Source organism: Patiria miniata, unplaced genomic scaffold, assembly GCF_015706575.1.
Source record: "Patiria miniata isolate m_02_andy unplaced genomic scaffold, ASM1570657v1 HiC_scaffold_16, whole genome shotgun sequence".
NCBI classification, from domain to species: Eukaryota; Metazoa; Echinodermata; class Asteroidea; order Valvatida; family Asterinidae; genus Patiria; species Patiria miniata.
In genome coordinates, this window is record NW_024037054.1 from 1,851,860 (window position 1) to 1,871,194 (window position 19,335).

Genomic DNA, 19,335 nt, shown 5'->3' on the forward strand with positions numbered 1-19,335 from the left:
AAATGTGCATGTAAAGTAGAACACATTTTGGGTATAACAAACCACCCTTTTACTTCCAAATTTATGTACAACTACACAGGACAATGGTAGCTCTAACAAACAACAAATTACAAACTTTGTTGAACTTTGTTGAACCAACTGTGTTCATTCTAGCTACGTTCTACTGTAAAAAAAATCTGTAAAATGAATTAAAAACCTGGCTTAAAAAAAAAACTGAAGAAAGGAAAGAAACACAAGAAAACTTTTGACTGATCAGTTAACTAACTAATATGGAAAAAAACAATTTGAGAAACATTTGAAATTTAAATGTAATTCAAATTTCTAGTCCAAGAATTAGCTTTCTGAAACACAAAAACTGTCTCATGCCTCCTGCTCACCTGTTTGGCACTGTGAACCTTGGAAGCCTCGTAGGCACACACAGTTGTCAGGTCGGACGCAGGTGGCACCATTCCTACAGGCAGGCTTGCATACAGCTGTAGAGAGTCCAGTATCCCAATACAAACGTTCACTTCACTCAATTTACCAGTAGAGCCAATACATTTGCATATTCCCCAACATCAGTAGGTTTCATTTGCTAAGAGTTTACTCAGCAGCACCTATGCTACCCACACTACCAGTGGCGTAAACCAGTGGCGTAAATCTGTGCCGGCGAGTGGGGGAGATGAGGGGATGACCTAAACCCAAAAATTGCCTGGCCGCGGAAATTTGAGAAAGGGGGGGGGGGGCAACCACATTACACCAGGGGGTGCTGTACATCATACAGAATTACTTAACCTTACATTAGAAGGTTGCATTTCTAGCTTTTGTATTTTTTTCCTCAGTTGTTCAGTGCTATTGAATACATTTTGATTGCAAAATACCTCAAAATCTGCATTTTTTGTTGTGCTTTTTTGTTCTATACATGTGTGCCTCCTGAGGAAAGAGGTTGACAAGTTGGGCCAGTGCAGAGGACAAGTGTATTACTTCCAATTTGAAGGTTCAAATCTGCTATAAATGGATTTCGTGTGTTACTTTGTGAGCAATTTATTTGTGTGCCTAGTCATAACATGGTGGGGGTCATAACATGGATGGAAGAGCGAGTATTAAGCGAGGTTTAATATATGAGCCACTGCATTGCATATTCCACCTAACCAGCAGGTTCTATTTATAATTGTTTACACAAAAGCACTCCCGAAAGGCCTACGCATAAGCAACATTTGTATTCATCCCAAACATTTCTAATGTAAACTTTGGGAGTGATGCTGTATGCGTATTCAGGGAACTTTTGTGTAAACAAAGTAGGCTAAATAAATAGAATAAAGTCTCGAGTCCCAAAAATAAATGCAAAACTTTGCAAAAAATATTTGCAACGACTTTACGCCAGTGCCGGTTTATGTTCACATCACGTCAAAATGTTCGCGAATAATGTACACATATGTGGTTTGATCAGTGTGCCCATTAGTTGAATGGCGATCAGCTGGCAACCCCTTTTTATTTTCATTAAGAGTCAAATGTGGTGTCACCACATGTAGTAGCTGAGTAGTTGAAAGACAATGATGGCACAAATGATGGCACAACTAAACAACACAAATCCTTTACAGCTGCGGGACCCGGTACACATCCTAACGGGCATTATGACGCCGTTCCCTCAAACCCATCTGGGAGACGAGAGGCTGACACGTGTGGCGGTACCAAAGCGAACCTTTTGAGATGTGAGAAAGATGTAATTTTGTCTACAATCAGGGAAGTAAAAAATCAACAAGAATTGGCATACAACATGAAAATTCAGAATATTTCGATAATGGGCATTCAGGAGCATCGAATCATACACAAAGACCCAACCTAGACAGTGGAACATCACAAGATCGGCGACCAGTACCTGGTGACGTCATCAGCATGGCGCAATAGGGCGCAAGCAGCTTGTGGCGGAGTAGGAATAGTGATGAGTCCAAGAGCAAAGAAGGCGCTCACTGGAGTTAAATCTTTCTCCGAAAGATTTATCATGGCAACATTCCAGAGCAATCCAGGCACTACTATCATATCTGCTTACTCGCCCACCAGCAAAGCGACGGATGAGGTGACGAGTACCTTCTATGAGACACTCAGCGATGCGATCCAGTCAGTTCCTGCACACAAGTTTTTAGCTGTTCTCGGGGACTTCAACGGACGGTTGGGAGCAGACAATGTGCCCCACTCATTCCACCAGGAAACCAATGCAAGCGGAGAGCGTCTTATCGACCTAATGGAAGAGCATGTACTGGTAGCTGCAAACACTACCTTCCGAAAGCCCGAGAAGAAACTCTGGACATGGCTATCACCACCGGACAACAACCAGGAGAAACACAAGCAGCAGATCGACTTCATTCTCGTACGGAAGAAGTGGCGGAACAGCATCAGAGATGCCCAGGCTTTTAACTCCTTCGCTAGCGTGGGGTCAGATCACTGTGTAGTCTCAGCCAAGGTGAGACCCAGTCTGCGAGTAATAATAATATAGTGCTTACCGTAATTTCCTGCGGATAAGACGCGTCTTATCTGACTTTCTAGACCGCAAAAACATCGCTGCGCCTTATCTACAGGTGCGCCTTATCTGGTGTCGCTTGAGTTCAAAGTGATGGTCTTTGTGTGAAGAATTCTTTCAATGCCGCAATCAATAATGCGGTCAACCAAGGCTCAACTCTCCAGACATTGTGACCGTATTTTCATTCCAACAATGCCGCGATGTGTTGATCCCCCATGATCGTGCTTTCATTCCAACAATGCCGCAATGCGTTGATCCCCCTTAGTGATCGTGCGTTTTTGTATTAGTCACCGGTAGAGGGCGCAACATCTGGCTCGGAGGGACTGGGCAAGTCTACGAATCTGATCCAGCGTGCGTGTTGCAATATCTTCAGACAGCGCGTGGACCATCGTTTCTGGCCGCTGATTGGGCCGCACTGCATTAACAAAAGGCCAAGGAAGGCCAAGATCGGAAACCGCAAGCAAGCATGCACAGCGCGCGTTGGCTGAATGGATGAAGGTCGGTATCAATTTACATTGGTCTTTTCTTCATGGCTCTACATGTGACCAGCCAATAGTGTGATCGTTCTAAGGCAACACAATGGCCCCTTTGTGGCGATGTACCGACACCGGGTGACGCCTGGTGTTCTTCTGTGTGCGGTCAAACATGCGTCTTATGCGGCGGTGCGCCTTATCTGTTGGCGTTTGAATTTTTTTGGGGTGATTTTAGGGACCTGCGCCTTATCCGCCGCGCGCCTTATCCGCAGGAAATTACGGTATATAGCGCTTTATACCAAAGGTCTCAAAGCGCTTCACAATTATTACCCCTGTTCATCAGGCCATGAGACCATATTCTGCAGCAGCTCAAGATCAGCGCAATCTGGTTTCTACCTTCACAGGTACCCATTTATACTCCTGGGTGGAGAGAGGCAATTGTAGTAAAGTGTCTTGCCCAACAACACAAGCACCATGTTCCCCGTCCGGGTTCGAACCCACGTACCGCGGCAAGTGAGCCGAACACTGTAACCATTGGACCACAGCGCTCCACAAGTACCCAAGAAGCAGGTGAGGAGAAAGGTCAAGTACGTGTGGGAGGCTTTGGAGTGCGACCAAGTGTTGCAAGAGAAATATGCAGTGGAAGTGAGAAACAGATTTGAATCTCTGGAAGTGGATGAGGATGCAACTGATAGGTACGAGCGTTTCATCAAGGCTCATGAAGGGGCTGCTCAAGCAGTACTAACTCCTGTACCCAAACAGAAGGTCAAGTACTACTCCAATGACCCTAGAGTCCTTCAGGCCAGGCAAGAAATGGAGGCAGCATATGTCAACTTCGTTGCTTAGGGAAAACAAGAAGAAGGCGGATATGTTGGCAAGAAAGAGCAGCTCAACAAGGTCTATGATGAGGTGATGGCTGAAGATCTAGCCAAGAAAATCAAGAACATCGGAGACAGCCTTGCTAACAACCAAAGTTCCAAAGGCTTGGCCCTTGTCAAAGAAGTTACTGGGAAAGGTTCCTCTTCTCAACCAAACCAGATCGCTGGAGAAACTGTGGAAGATCGAGTCAACTCGTGGTACCGTCACTTCAAAAACCTCCTCGGTAGCCCCCCCAGTAGTGGAGAAAGAGGATGAGGAAATACAACCTGTCTTCCAGGACTTGCCGATCAACGATGGACCATTCACCATCAGAGAGTACCAATCTGTAAAAAGCTCACTCAAACCGGGGAAAAGTTGCTGGGAAGATGGGATAGTGCCTGAGGTGCTGAAATGGGTGCCCATAGACGACCTGGTGCTAAACATCTCCATCAAGGCCTTCATTATGCTCAGCATAATTCCAATCCCGAAGTCAGGCGATCTCACAAAGGCTGATAATTATAGAGGAATCAGCCTCAGCTCTGGGTTGCCAAGGCCTACAACCAGATGATTCTGAATAGAATCCACCCAGTTCTCGATCCCATGCTGCGCAAAAACCAGAACGGCTTCAGAGAGAAGAGGTCCACAGTCTCACAGATACTGGCTCTGAGAAGGATCATCGAAGGGGTTAACAGGAAGCATCTCCCAGCTGTGATGACCTTTATCGACTTCAGGAAGGCGTTCGACTCGATCCACCGAGGGAAGCTCATGGAAATTCTGCAAGCCTACGGAATCCCAGCACGCATAGTTCAGGCAATCAACGATGTGTATGCTAACACTTCTGCCAGGGTGCTGACCCCAGATGGCGAGTCAGAAGATCATTGCTGGTGTGCGCAAGGTGATACTCTTGCGCCCTATTTATTTGTCATCGTCCTAGACTATGCTCTGAGGTGAGCAATCATGGGGAGGGAGGAGCTGATGGGTTTCACTCTCTCACCAAGGCAAAGCAGACGGGTGAGTGCTGTTGTAGAGACTGACTTTGACTTTGCGGATGACATCACTCTGGTCTCGGATTCGGTGCAAAAGGCACAAGCTCTGCTTCTCAGCGTGGAAAGAGAGTGCAAAAAGATTGGCCTGCAGATCAATGCCAAGAAGACGGAAGTCATGTGCTTTAACATCGACACTGGGGATGTGAAAATCAACACCAAGGACAGCACTACCCTAGCTGTGAGAGAAGACTTCATATACCTGGGCTCTCACATCAGCTCAACAGACAAGGACATCCGAGTAAGGAAAGCACAGGCTTGGAAGGCTTGCCAAAACCTCAAGAAGATCTGGAGGTCTATGATGCCGGATAAACTCAAACGAGCTCTATTCCGTGCATCCGTGGAGTCCATCCTACTCTACGGCTCTGAGGCAAGGACCCTTACTACAAAGCAAGAGGCTCGACTTGATGGCTGCTACACTTGCATGCTGAGGATGGCTCTAGACGTGAGTTGGAGAGACAAAGTCAGGAATGAGGTGCTCTATGGCAACCTGCCAAGGATCTCTACAACTATCAGACTTACGCGTCTGCAATTGGCTGGTCACTGCATTCGACATCCAGAGATAGCTGCAAGCCAACTCATCCTCTGGGAACCCATACATGGAGTAGCCTCCCGAGGTGGGCAGACACTAACCTACGTAGACCAGCTGCGTCGTGATACTGGGCTAACCTCTGCAGCTGAGATCAGGACGGCCATGGGAGACCGTGATGTGTGGCGTTTTTTTGTTGCAGTCCGACGAGAGTCGACTTGATGATGATGTAGTAGCCCGAATGATAAAAATTTTTAAAAAGCCAAAAAATGACTTTCTCTCTTGCGTTTATTTATTGTATAGTGTTCAAATATTTGTGACTCAAATTGACTCGAGCTAAATACTTGACTTGACTACTTGACATGCGAAATCTTATTAACATATTGCAGCATTTTTGGCTGATGTTTTGATGGGTCAAATTATCAATGCAGGGTCTGTAAAGTGTTTACTCTTCCATCAATATGCATGGGACAAACTGCTCATTCATGGACTGATAACAGTTTTTACACAACATTTTGTCTGATAGGACTAACGATTCCGAGATGTACTCAAATGGATGCTTTACTTACATCACAATAAAATTGTATTTAAGTAAGATTTGAGGCTTTGCATGGTGGAGATACTAAATAATGAAAGGTTTGTGGAAACACCATGTGCGAATAATTTCTCAACTTCACACTTCATCGCTTTCGCTTCTGCTACATAAGTGTTTACTTTCTTAGAGTTTAGGCATTCTCCTGAAGACGGTCAGAGCATACTGACCGGAACGACGAGTTTATACCTCTGGTTCTTTTCAGAACCATTCTCTTAGTTGGGAAATTATTCGCACATGGTGTTTCCGCAAACCTTTCATTATTTAAAATTGTATTTGCAAAGCAAAGTTTACGTCATTTTCTCAAAATATAAACAACAATAAGCAGGAAATTAAAAATTTCCTTTAAATTTTTTTATCCCATTTAATTCTACCAATAATTGAGATACTTCTTACCAATTTCACATGTGGGTCCTGTGTATCCTTGTGGACATTTGCAGGTATTTGGGGTGATGCAGTATCCTCCATTGGCACAGTTCACAGTGCATGTCACTGAAAAAGACAACGAACAAAACTTGTACATAAGGAAAAACTACTAATGTAAGCAATGATGGGGCAAATGGTAGGGTTTTTATTAGGTAATGTTTACCAAGTTTTAGGGATAATTCATACATGTGACAGCATGATACTGATACTTTCTCAATCCTAATGTGCAGTGCGAAAAAAAGTGTAATAATGCATACATATAGTGACAACTGAAGTGTTGCAAATTATACATTTTTAGTCTCTTTAAATACTATGAAATAGTAAAATTGTTTGTGTGGTTTACAAAGGCTGGTGAGTTTTTCGTATTCATTGTCTACAATTGAGCACTTCCTTGAGACTGATGGTGCATTTGAAACTAGTTCACATGCAACAATGTCAAGCCCTCAGGCAGGTAACATTTTGTCGTGAGGTTCTGGTGAAAGGAGTATGTGTGGATGCAAAGAGGAAATTGGCACTAATGAGCCCATGCCTAACAGCAAGTTTGATATTTTCATCACTATAGGGTGTCATGAATCTAAGGCATTATTCTGTTAAGAAACCACCACCAACATCACATATATGAGTTTTGTGATTAGAAATGTTTCTAAAGTAGAAAGGGATAAATTTGTATCTGTCAAATTGACAACCAAACATATTGAGTACTTTACTTTATCAGTGATCGTACTATTAATTGGATGACACATGTTTTTCGTACAAATACATCCCTAAAGTTGCAGTTTGCATTCAAAGTTAGTATTGAGCACCTAGCATGCGGATTAGTGATGGACCTTAAAAATTATGGCACCTTGAAAGAAGAAAAGGAGGTTAGTAAAAGAAGGTTAATGATGACGCTGGCAAAATGTTCGCAGATTATAATAAAAAAAATTAAAAAGCATGAAAGTAAAGTTAGTAGATTATTTGCTTATTAATTATTGCATGTTACAGCTGAGCATGCATGGATCTGACTAACTACAATGGATTAAGCAGCAGGGAGGCTCGTGTGCTGGATAATTATTTGCCAAAAATCCTTCCGACCAAACTTACAAATCTGACAGCGTGGCCCAAAGTAGCCGTACTTGCATGTGCACACATTGGGCAGGACACAACGGCCTCCATTTTGGCACTCTGGTTCGCACTGTGCTGCAAGACAGGGGATCGCAGTTATCAGGATCACGCATTGATTATATTGGGCAGGGGAAAGATGAGATTCAAAATCCAGGTGAAAGAGGGGTAATGAAAACCAATAATAACCCCTTGAGATAATAAAGGTGATTGCTACGTTCCCTATGGGTTCCTTTTTATCTCAAAATGTATTTCAGTTGAAGCAGTAGATATCAAATGTCTTGTTATTGTTATTATTACAGAAACTTTGCAAAAAGTCATACCAAGCCAGCATTACTATGGCAACCCTGTTAATGCTTGCATCCACCATTTAAAAATAAAGTTTACATGTTATGTTATGAAGCTGTAGCTTACTGCATCTTGTTAAAATGGAACTATAATCAGTGGCATATTTATGCCACAACGCAGCCCCAGCATAAGCAGTTTTGTTTTTGTATATAATTGGCACTAATATTAAAAGAACTCGTAGTAATTAAATGCTGTGCTCATATGATACTAAGCTTAACAAAGTAAGCGCACCACATACACATAATCATATAGAACAACTAGCATGTTCAATAAAGTCTCCCTTTAAGGGACAAGAAGCTTTCTAGTAACTAGTTTTGACATTATTCATGTAGTTACTAGATTTGACATTTTTTGCCGTACTCACAGACCCAAGATTATGTATAGGTCTTTGCACACTATCATCCCCCATACCTGCGTTGAAATCAACAGGGTCCCACTGTAAGCAAAACCGGGTTTCATCGTACACGGGTAGGCAAGTCTTACCTTCACACTTACACCTATTTGTACACAGGTTGGCTGTAGATTGAGGGAATTTCTACAGGGCGAGTCAGAAAAGAGGAACCCAAACCTCAAAAATTATATTTCATTTAAAAAAAAATATGTAGCACCAAAGATGACAATGACTGGAAAGCCAATTTCATAACCTACTTTTAGATGATAAAATTACTGAAATTGCTCAATCCGTTCACAGAATATCACCATTAATACACAATGACTCTAAAACCTCTTTCGTCCAAAAATGCGATTTCAAGAATCGTCGTCACAATTGTCTTCAAACATCACCAGCGATGAAACCTCAGTTTAAAAGTTAAAAATATTCAACAAAGTCCTTTTGAAGGCCCGTCTTTAAAAAAACCCGTGGATTTTATAAATCATATTGTTTGCCTAACCAGGGTTGTTAATAAAGCTATTGTGTACTACAGTTGTTGACAGTTGTTAAAACAAGTATTCTGTGTCATTTTCTTTGTTGTTCCAAAGAGTCAGAATACACACTAAACTACTTTTACAGGTTTTAGGGTCATTGTGTTTAAATGGTGATATTCTTTGAACGGATTGAGCAATTTCAGTAATTTTTTCATCTAAAAGTAGCTTATGAAATTGGCTTTCCAGTCATAATTATGTTTGGTGCTACATATTTTTAAAATATGAAATATATCTTTGGGGGTTTGGGTTCTGCTTTTTTTTGACTCACCCTGTACCTGGGTAGTACTTCTCAACCCTGGTCCATACCAGGGTTGGATTTTACCCGTGTGTCGAATTTTTGCAAGTGTGAAACAGGTTCCAAAATATCTGCGTTGGACCCTGATCTAACACGGATATTTTGGATTGTGTGAAAGGCTTATGAAAAACTTGGCACATGGGTAGATTTCTCTAATCTTTGTGATGTGTTGAGGTGGTGATGACTTAACATGCAACTGACTACAGATATGCATTTAATTACACTCTGAAAATATCAGAGCAGAGAAATGTGATTCGTCTCAGTAAAGGATGCACTATATATCTACCAACAACAATACGTGATTCACTGTTCATGCAAAGGGAAGCAAACTTAAGGATGATGATGTCAGGCCATAATCAGCTCATTTCAGTTCGTATCAGACAATTCCTTTCTACAAGGTATGCAAGTTACTTCCCACAGTATTACTTCTTAAGTTGTCATTTCTAAAATCACATTCACTGAATCCAGTGGTAGCGATGTCACTTCTCTGCAGTCCATCGATCCGCAGCATTTTCAGTGTGGCCCCAATTAGGCCTGACACCATGTTAGGTATGTGAGTGATGCAATGTCTTTTCAGGTTTAACCTACTCATCAAATTTTTCACTTAAAACTACTTCAATGCAATATGGGTAGTTTGCAGAAATACAAGGGCAAATATCTGTGCTGACAAAATGAAATGGTACTTAGAAGGGGTACTAGGAGTGACCAGTGTCCTATAGGTTTGTGCATAATTTGCCTAGTTGAATTATCATTCATTTTGGGTCCCAATTGATGTAGTTTAATACCACAGATAAGCCCCCCCCCTCCAGTCTGCCTCATTCACCAATTAACACCTTTCTCTCCCTCTCCCCATCATTGACTTTGTCCTTTGTTCCCCACCTCTTGTGGTCAACCATCCCCTTCCCCCAATCCCCCTCCCTTTTGTTACCCTCCTTTATGTTCAGCCGCCTGCTTTGTCTGTGTATTTTCCTCTAGATCTGCATCATCTCCACTTGACTGCTTTTGTTACATCAGTAATGTATACATGTACCTGTTTATGTTTACAGTCTTGTCATTTAGCCTTCGAGAAAGACTCTGCTAGGGTCGAAACGTCAGGCCACTAACTATTTTTTTGCATTTATACCATAGGTCATTTTGGTTGGTAAGCAGTTTGCAACAGCTAATTCTATTTTTAGTTTAATACTTGTTAGAAACTTAACCTCATAGAGCTAGTAACACTGAAGTGAGACCTGACTGTACATGTCATGATCCAATAGGTGGTGGCAGACTTTGAACACCATTTCCTGTGTAATTGAGGGTACATGGTAATTTCAGTTGGAGTTCGTGTGCCCTACCGTGCGTTGCCCTGATACCCATTGATCTGTAGGACCAAGCAATTCCAATAAGGCAGGAAATGCCATTTATTAATACATTTTCTATTCTTTTGAATTATACACATAGCTCAAAGGCCAATTTTTTAATAACTGTAATTACAGATTTCTCAAGATCTGAGTTGGGTGGGTAGCAAAGGAAAAACCAGAAGAAAATCCCAACATGGGGAGAGGACCATTAAAGTGCACCCAGTATTGGAACACAGTACAAACTCACAGATTGCTCTGACCAAAAGAATGTCACGGTCACTCCATTTTGCTTATATTTTCAAAACTCATCCCGCAAAATTATCAAAATTTGCTTTATTTAAGCTGAAATTATCTCTGAAATATGAAAATTCAACACAGACAACACACTCTGTGTTGCATGCGGTATCAGCATGCGTGGAATGCCATGTTGACTGGCCACACCATGCATGTGCACACATAGACAATGCTGCTGTGCCATAAATACATAAAAACAGAAAAATACATCTACATTCTCTAGTAGCCAGCCTGGCAAGTCAAAACTTTTGAGGTAAGGTATGAAATTTTCCGCAATTTTTTAAAGCCGGTCTGAGAAAAACATAATCTGATACTGACGCCCATTCGGCTTTTTTAATGCCGTTGTGCTGCCAAATATTGTGCCGAAATCGCTAGGGTATAATGAATATAGAAAAGAAAACCCAAACATTGCAAAGAAAAACAAAAAATTCCATTGCGGACAAGTGAAAAGTCCTGGGTGCTAGTTAAGAGTCTGGTTCCATAGTCCGGCTGGCTAGTGAAGAAAAAAGTTCAGGGCGAACCCTGCACAATGCACATATGATCATTCTTTGCTCTATTCATGGTCAAATAGTGAATCAAAAACTTATGTTTACTGGCTTTTTTGGGGGGGGGGGGGTACTTATTATTATTTGGTCATCAAAACCTACAATTTCCGGTGGTGATTTTTAAATGTTTGCAGAATTAATTGTTTTTCCTGCGGCATATTCATTATCCCAGTAATAAATTAAAAAAGTGCCCCCCCCCCCATCACACCCAGTCTGGTTACACCTTACTTCTGAGGGCCTGTGCGGTTCAAACATTTTCAAGTGTTCATATTGCTTGTACTTTAACTTTTTCTTGACATGTCTCATGAGGTTTGTACATGGAAACTACCTCACCTGTTTCGCAAGTTGGTCCTGAGTAACCCATCAAGCACACACACTCATTGGGACGGACACAGTAGCCATTATTGCGACACGAGGGATTACACACAGCTGTCATACAATGATAAAATATATCAACCAATATGAATCTCTACATTTATAATAATAACTCGAAAGAGAAATGGTTTTTGTTACAAAAGTGATGATTTTAGTTTGTTCTTACTTTTAATTTAAAAAAACTGTTTATAAACTTTCATAAATGAAAGGGTGTTTGTTTAAAATGAAGGGCTTTATAAAGTACATTCATTGCACAGAAAAACAGTTCTTGGAGCCACTGAGGAAGCAGTCTGAGATTTGAAAACCAGCCAATTGAGCACTAAAAAAAATCTGAAAAACTGAAGCAAATCAAAGCACTGAAAGACTGGAATAATAATGACGAAATTTCAGTGAATTTAATACTTCTTCCGTCAAGAAAAGGTCTTTCAGAATTTGTTTTATCCCCTGCCCCCAAAATTGTAAATAATTAATATTTCAATGGAAGGTTTTAGGTAGAAATCCCTTTCTCAAGAATTGGTCTAATTTTCTAGAACTTTCAGCCATGTCTGATTTCATCCTACCAACAAATTCCCATGTAAAATTACACATCTCAACCAAACTGGGCATGATATAAGGAATCTCTTCAATGGGTACCAACCCTGATGACACCGGTATCCGGCATAACCCTCCTTGCAGACACATCCTCTAGATGGGTCACATATCATACGCCTTGGGCAACCCCACTGACAATGGGTTTCAGGTATTGCTGAAGAAAATAAAAACCAAACAACAAATAATGACCAATTTCTGAATGTGTGGTATCATCTATACAGTGATGGAGTGAGGCAAAGCCTTTTACCCCAAACCCGACCTGCCACCTTCACAAAAATTTACTTGCACTTTGACCTCCGACACCAATGCATGTACATGTATTAAAAACTGCAACACAGAGTCTGCTTCCAAACCTGCCACAGTTTCCAACATTTGGACAAGTTGTTAGAAATTATTGTAAATGTTTTTTTTTTTACCTTCACAATGAACACCATCACCAGTGTACCCACTTGGACATTGACCACAGGTGTAGGATTGATTATAGCCTGGTAGACACACTACTCCATGGTAACAGGGCTCAGCAGCACAGGGATCCATTGGGGTCAAGCAGGTTGAACCTTCACATTAATATACAATGAAGTATCATAAGTGATCATGTCAAGGGTTAACGTCTGTGTGGTTATCAGCAATCAAGAACATTCTTGGTTTATTCGTTACAGATACATGTATCTTATTTTGCAGATATACAATATTGGCTGGAAATGGTGCCCAATATCAGACTCTAAGTTGATATATCAGCTCAAACGCGATAACAAACTTGTTTAATTCTGTCTAATTAAGGCAATTAATTAGACGGAAATCTTATATCTTAATTTTGAATTCTGAACAGTATTAATGAAAACAACCATGATGAACTCATCATTCTCACGGTAAAAGTTAAAAAAAATCCCCCCCCCCAAAAAAGACATGATTAGTTGACATAGCTTGTCACATACACTGCCTAGTCTTCCCGTGTCAAACACAAAGTAGACGGCCCAAATATCCCAATCATTTATCAAAAACTACCGGCCAAATCATACATCATAACAATTTGATCTAAGAGCCACATCTACTTTTAAGATCACCGGAATTATTTCTCTGAACCGAAATCCTTGTCCAAAATGTGAGCTGTGACGCCTTCCTACGTATATTTGAACATACTTACTTGGTGCCCTATTTACAGACACCACCTTTTTGGAGTTTCTAACAAAATGTCACGATGTTAAAACTATGCACAATTTACGTATGTAGTTTTAATTAAGGTAAAAATAATGTGGTGCTTTTATCACGCTTAGAAGGTTTCAAAGTGCTTCACAATTATTTTCCCTGTTCATCAGAATGAGACCATTTTCTGCAGCAGCTCGAGATCAGCAAAATTTGGTCTCCACCTTCACAGGTACCCATTCATACTCATGAGTGAAGAGAGGCAATCACAGTTAAGTGCCTTGCCTGAGAACACTTACACCATGTTCCCCGTCAGGGTTTAAACCCACATACCACAGCACATGAGTCAAAGACCGTAACCATTGGACCAAGCACCCCACGCTAAGATAATAGCTTAAACTTATTTTCAGTCCTACAATACTCTAATCATAGCTTGCTTATTGTTTCTACCACAGAAACTGTCTACTGATGACTGATATAAGACATTGAAATGCACTCACAATACAGATATGCAGTTTTCAACAATTTTGTTGAAATTTAATACAAAATCAGATTTTGAGGAGAAAAATAATCATCAGAAAATAATCATAATTCGGGAGAAAATTTGGGGAAAAAATGATTTCCTTTTAAAATTGGAAAGGCTGGAACTCTGGCTCTTGCATCTACTTTTCAGGATTTTCCTTAAAATAACAAATCTGCAGGCAAATTTGAGAATGTAGAGATCGCTAAGATGTTCAAAGGAAAAAAAATCAAATTAAATTCACAAATTCCACATTAGACTTCTATTTTCAATTCATTTGATGTTTCACTAATGAAAATATGTTACTTTTACGTCACCAACATGTCGGATTTAGAGAAATTCTGAGAAACGCCTAGGATGACTTTGACATCAAAACAGAGATTGAACTTGCCACTATTAAAATGAACCCCCTTCAGTGGTTGAGGAAAAACCTAACAAACAAAAATAAAAAAACACACACATAACTATGTCCAAGAGACTATCCCTTACTTACCCATATACCCCTCATCACACTGGCAGGAAAAGACAGCATTTTCCTCCACACAGTGACCATGAATACATGGATTGGACATGCATCCGTGTGTGCTGACCTCACACAGTGTGCCAGAGTATTCAGGAGGGCAGCTACAGATATACCGAGGCAGTTCAGCCTGGTTGGTTGCATCAGTATCTGAGTTGCTGGCAGTTGGTAACACACACTGGCCACCATTACGACAACCACACAGTACCACTCGCACCTGTCAATTATAAATCATTTGCTGCATCAATATATCAATAGGCAATACCACCAGCCAGGGATTGGAATTAACTCAATCAATCTATCAATCACTTAACAAATGACTGATCCATTTAGTTATTGACAAGCAAGTAATTCATATTTTAATAAATTTGTCAATTAGTGCAAACATAAACAAATTTAATCAATTTTATATTAAAGTACTTTAAGTAGAAAAATTATTTTTTAACCAAAGATTCTAAACTCTTTACAATTTCTAGAATCTTTATCAATCATATTTTATCTTTTTTATATCATTTCAATCTTCTAGAAATAAAAGTCTCAGTCAACAACAAGTTGTTACAATTTGTCATTTTATAATGGAACGTATATACTATCTGCTCGAATAATGTTCATCTCATTTGTCAACTTTGGGAGAAGATGACCATGTTAATTTGAGGTCAGTTGGCAATGTGTCCTTATATGGCTGGTAAGGCCAATGTGAGCATGAAGTTGTATGCTGCGCCTAGTGCTGTACATTGGTGGACAAATTGTCAGCCTGGAGATTCTGCAAAGGCAATACTGGACTTGTGAAGCTCTCTCTTCTGGGCCTTGGTGATCTTGCAAGCTCTGCTCAAAGGTGGTAGTGCTTCTCCTGCTGAGGCTGTACGTAGGTTGGTAACAAAACTCTCCAAGAGTTGGGGTTAACACTGAAGAATGCTTACAGGGGATGCTTGCAGTGGCCTAGACCCGTGAACGTGGCGTTGTATACAACGCCACGCGCTTCCCTCGGGTAAATACAAGCGAAAGCATTCTATCTTTTGATCCGCTACATATAACCATGTATAATTTTGCCCATGGGTGAATCACTTACTTGTTGGGCTTCCTGTGAATATACGCGAGTGTTGGATCTGTCATTGCCAAGAAATTTGATGTAAAATACGGCACAACTTTGTCACAACGAATGTTTCAAAATGATCAGAAATCTAAGACAGGCATGACACTCTGGTACCCCGAGTTCCGCATGCGCAAAACGGTTGGAGTATCACGAGTGGGTACCAGACTAACCGTCTTACATGGCAGGCTGACCGTAATACCATATATGTTTTATGTCTGTAGAAAACCAAGATCATTGTCTGACCAAAAATCATCATACTAATGCAAGTAGCCATGGAGATAGAATGTATGAAACAGCAGACAATCCACAACAATGTCCTGAGCACTTTCATTTGAGAATTAGGCATTTGTTCTCAACCCTAAGTGCGAGGCAATTAACACCCCCAAAATGTTGACAGTGATGTTGGTATGACAACATGCCTCTGGGGAAACACAAGCTCTTCAACAAAATGACTGAAATATTGCTGCAGGCAAAATGTTCCAAACATTACACCAGGGTAAACTGTCAGTAACACTGTCTACTGATAAACTACATTTCACCAAAAAAACCCCAAGAAGCACCGGTCTATTTCAATTCAAACTGGCTTTCAACAATATTTTGCAGTCATACAATTTACATAGAACCAGGTATAAAACTAAAATGTACCTGTAATATTGACAATGCTGAGGCACCACATTCATCAGTAAGAATGACAGCGAAGGAATGGTCCCCTTGTCTTGCTGCTGGCCATGTCAAGGTTCCATCAGGAGATATGATGACATCACTGGTATTATCCTGTGCTGCAACAGTGTACATGATTGCTGATCCTTCAGGGTCTGTGGCTAGGATTTGATATTTCACAGTATCATCCACAAAGAACGTCAAGAGGGGACTGTCTTCTGGAACTGGTGGTAGATTTTCTAAATAATAAAAGAAAATGGGTATTCTTGTGTAATTATAATAGGAATTGACTAAATAATCAAGAAAGTGATGCATATGTGTATTAAAATACACTTTATCTGTACATATCTAGCTATGGAAAGTGCTGCCAATTGTATAGTGTTATAATGAGTGTTCCTTCTGCTATATTTTGCAATCTATATATTCATCAGGCAAAGGCTGTTTTAAATTTGCAACTTTAGGCCCAAGGACAATGTTGTTGAGGGGCTATCCTAGCTCTACAATCAGACAACTGCTTCACAATGTTGACAAGGTAAACATGTAATTCAATACTCCAAAGCTGTCTTTTCAGAAAAACCCACACATTTTACTGATTAACTGCAGGGTGATTGGCACTGCTGCAATGGAACTTGTTGAATACAGTTACCAGTATTTGGTGACCACTTGTCCACACTTTGTTCAGGAATGCACTGCAGACACTGGTCCTCTGGGTTGACTTGACCTTGCTGGTAGCACATGGAATCAATCAGACAGGCATCTTCCTGTTATAATAACAAAGAGTTGGCAAGGAAAACATGTAAGAAAATCCTAGAGGCAATCCACAGTCAGAGGGTGCATTGTTCCCCTCCCAAACAGTTGCTGCAAACCGATAAATTACATTACTTCTCTATGTAATCTTCCATTAACAAGGACTTCATACATTCTATATGTACTATTACATAAGTCCCATCATAGACTATTGAACCATGGAAGACTTTTGAGACACTTGTTGGCAGCAAACACACCAGTCCTTTTAAAATATTTGTGTCAATTGAAAAGGACCGGTGTATTTGCTGCAACCAGGCATCTCAAAAGTCTCCTACTGTCATTTTAGTTTGGAAGTTGATCAAGCTGAATTGATGAACAGATGGTTGAGAGATTCCTGAAACTATGAGGCCCGAAGACTTGAAAACATTTTGTTGGAATGAAAAACATGAAAAGCAGGCACCTTCTTTCACGTACTACAAAAATAAGTTTACTTTTCATGTATGTCAAAGCATCACATATTTTTTTTGGCCAGCATATTGCTAGGGTTTATCTTTTACATACAAAAGTGACAACTTAGAGGTTCGCTTTCTGAATTTAATGATTTATTTCTTCCTGTCTGTTCATCTTTGCCGTAGCCCAATAATATTTTGACCCGCCAGCCGGGCTACCTAAGGACTAGTTTGACTAGCCTGCCGCTGTTTTGACTAGCATTTGGCTAGCGGGCTACCGCTAATTTTGAACCCTGGGTATAGTAGTATAGCACAGCAAGTTCAATACCACGTATCCCGTACTGAAAATTTCTGTTGGCCTGATGACACTGTGACGATGCCAGTGTGGCCATCGCTAGGCGATAAGATCGTCATTACGGTATTATGATTTTTTGGGGGGGGGGGAACTGGTTTTATGTCTTGTTAAAAAACAAAATTATTGGCCAGCAACCAATAAACATTATCATCTAGTAAGTAGGCCTATGTGGATTGTTGACAATCTTGAGGGAATGAATTAAGTGATCAATTCTTTCTACCTTCAATACACATGAACTAGTCCAGTCGCACTGTTGGCAGTGGGAGTCATACACGGTGAAAACCAATCCAGAACTCATCTGTGAGCCCACATAGGACATCTAGAAATTCAATAAAATATAATACAAAAAAAAATCAAACTACTAGGGGAAATGTTTTTTTGATGTCTTCTGATTTGATCTTGTCCATTACAAGCTCAGAAAGAATCCTTAAACAATTAAAATAATCTTGATGCAAGGCTTTGCCTCGCCTGCTGCACTGGTAAGAGGTGGCTTTGCTGCCTGTCGCCCACTTCGCAGGCAGAAGTGGCTTCACTGGTACTGCCTATTGCCCACTATGCAGGCGATCAACTTGTGAATACACACAAAAACACATGACATAGACCTGTTCTGCTTTATAGTACAGTGTTGATACTTGTGAGTGGGTTTGAGAAAAACAAGTCAAAAGCTAAAAGAGGACTTTAAGCTGGATAACTGTGTATGGCATAGACGGGCGTAAGCTCAGTGCCGGTAGGGACACCAGACCCAAGCTAACCATGTGCGGTATGTCCCTTTGTCCTTGGGCTACCCAACATTGACCAATGACTGACGGCGGTTGAGCGCTCACTGCAGGCGGGGACACTGGAGCACGGCTAATAATCTCACTAGAACAATACACTATAGCTACAAACTCTAAGCCGGAAACTTCTCTTAAGCGATTACAGGCAGTCGAAGAATGATCAATAATACAAGCGTATTAATAAGCTAGTCCTATCCGACCTGCTGCTAAGAGAAAAGAGGCAAAGCGTGGGGCACTATGGGTAGGGCACCAGAGGGTGCTTTTGTGTAAACTCTTAGCGTAAATACCTGCCGGTCTAGGGAAATATGCACAAGTAGATTGCTCTACAGTAAGTTGAGTGACGTAGACATTAAAAACATACAGATGAAAATCCGTAAGAACAAAATAATCAAAATTGTTGAAGAGCACAGACAGTTCAACTATAATGTTGCTGAAATTTAAGACTCTTGTTTAATCTACTTATACAGTGTGTTTTATACTGTGTATGAGCTTTGAAGTAAATTCAAAGAGTCAAAATCTAGCAAATGTCAGCATTTGTGATCTTTAAAGGCTATTTCTTGATCATGTAGGTCCTATAATATACAGATCCTACGTAAGGTGAAACAGTCTATTCAGCTGTGTCGTTTACCTTTATTTTCCACCTCGTCAAGGACTTGTCTGCAGTGGCCCCTTCTGACAGTGAGGGTAGATGGCACAATGCAGACCGCTTGTTGATGTAGCTAGCCTGGCTCTGAAAAATGGCTGTTTCAGCACTGGAACTCTATATTAGATTAACACAAAATGAAGACATCAATCATGATCATTTTAAAAAGGAAAATGTGAACATTTTCTCTCTTAACAA

At 40.7% G+C, this 19,335-nt stretch overlaps 1 protein-coding gene across 4 annotated transcripts in view; it reads right to left on the reverse strand.

Moving 5' to 3' along the window:
- Positions 1-19,335, reverse strand: part of LOC119722636 (von Willebrand factor D and EGF domain-containing protein-like) — a 72,749-nt gene that overhangs the window by 7,281 nt on the left and 46,133 nt on the right. For 2 of the 4 annotated variants that reach the window (XM_038192854.1, XM_038192853.1), the window contains 11 exons: positions 19,123-19,254; positions 17,939-18,037; positions 16,814-16,928; positions 16,153-16,406; positions 14,388-14,631; positions 12,648-12,788; positions 12,278-12,385; positions 11,599-11,694; positions 7,502-7,597; positions 6,389-6,484; positions 378-473 (listed from right to left, as the gene is read on the reverse strand). In XM_038192854.1, the coding sequence (XP_038048782.1) occupies positions 378-473; positions 6,389-6,484; positions 7,502-7,597; positions 11,599-11,694; positions 12,278-12,385; positions 12,648-12,788; positions 14,388-14,631; positions 16,153-16,406; positions 16,814-16,928; positions 17,939-18,037; positions 19,123-19,254 (1,477 nt within the window). Of the gene's footprint in view, positions 1-377; positions 474-6,388; positions 6,485-7,501; positions 7,598-11,598; positions 11,695-12,277; positions 12,386-12,647; positions 12,789-14,387; positions 14,632-16,152; positions 16,407-16,813; positions 16,929-17,938; positions 18,038-19,122; positions 19,255-19,335 lie in introns of those variants that run through there. The other 2 variants (XM_038192856.1, XM_038192855.1) reach the window with 2 other exon arrangements.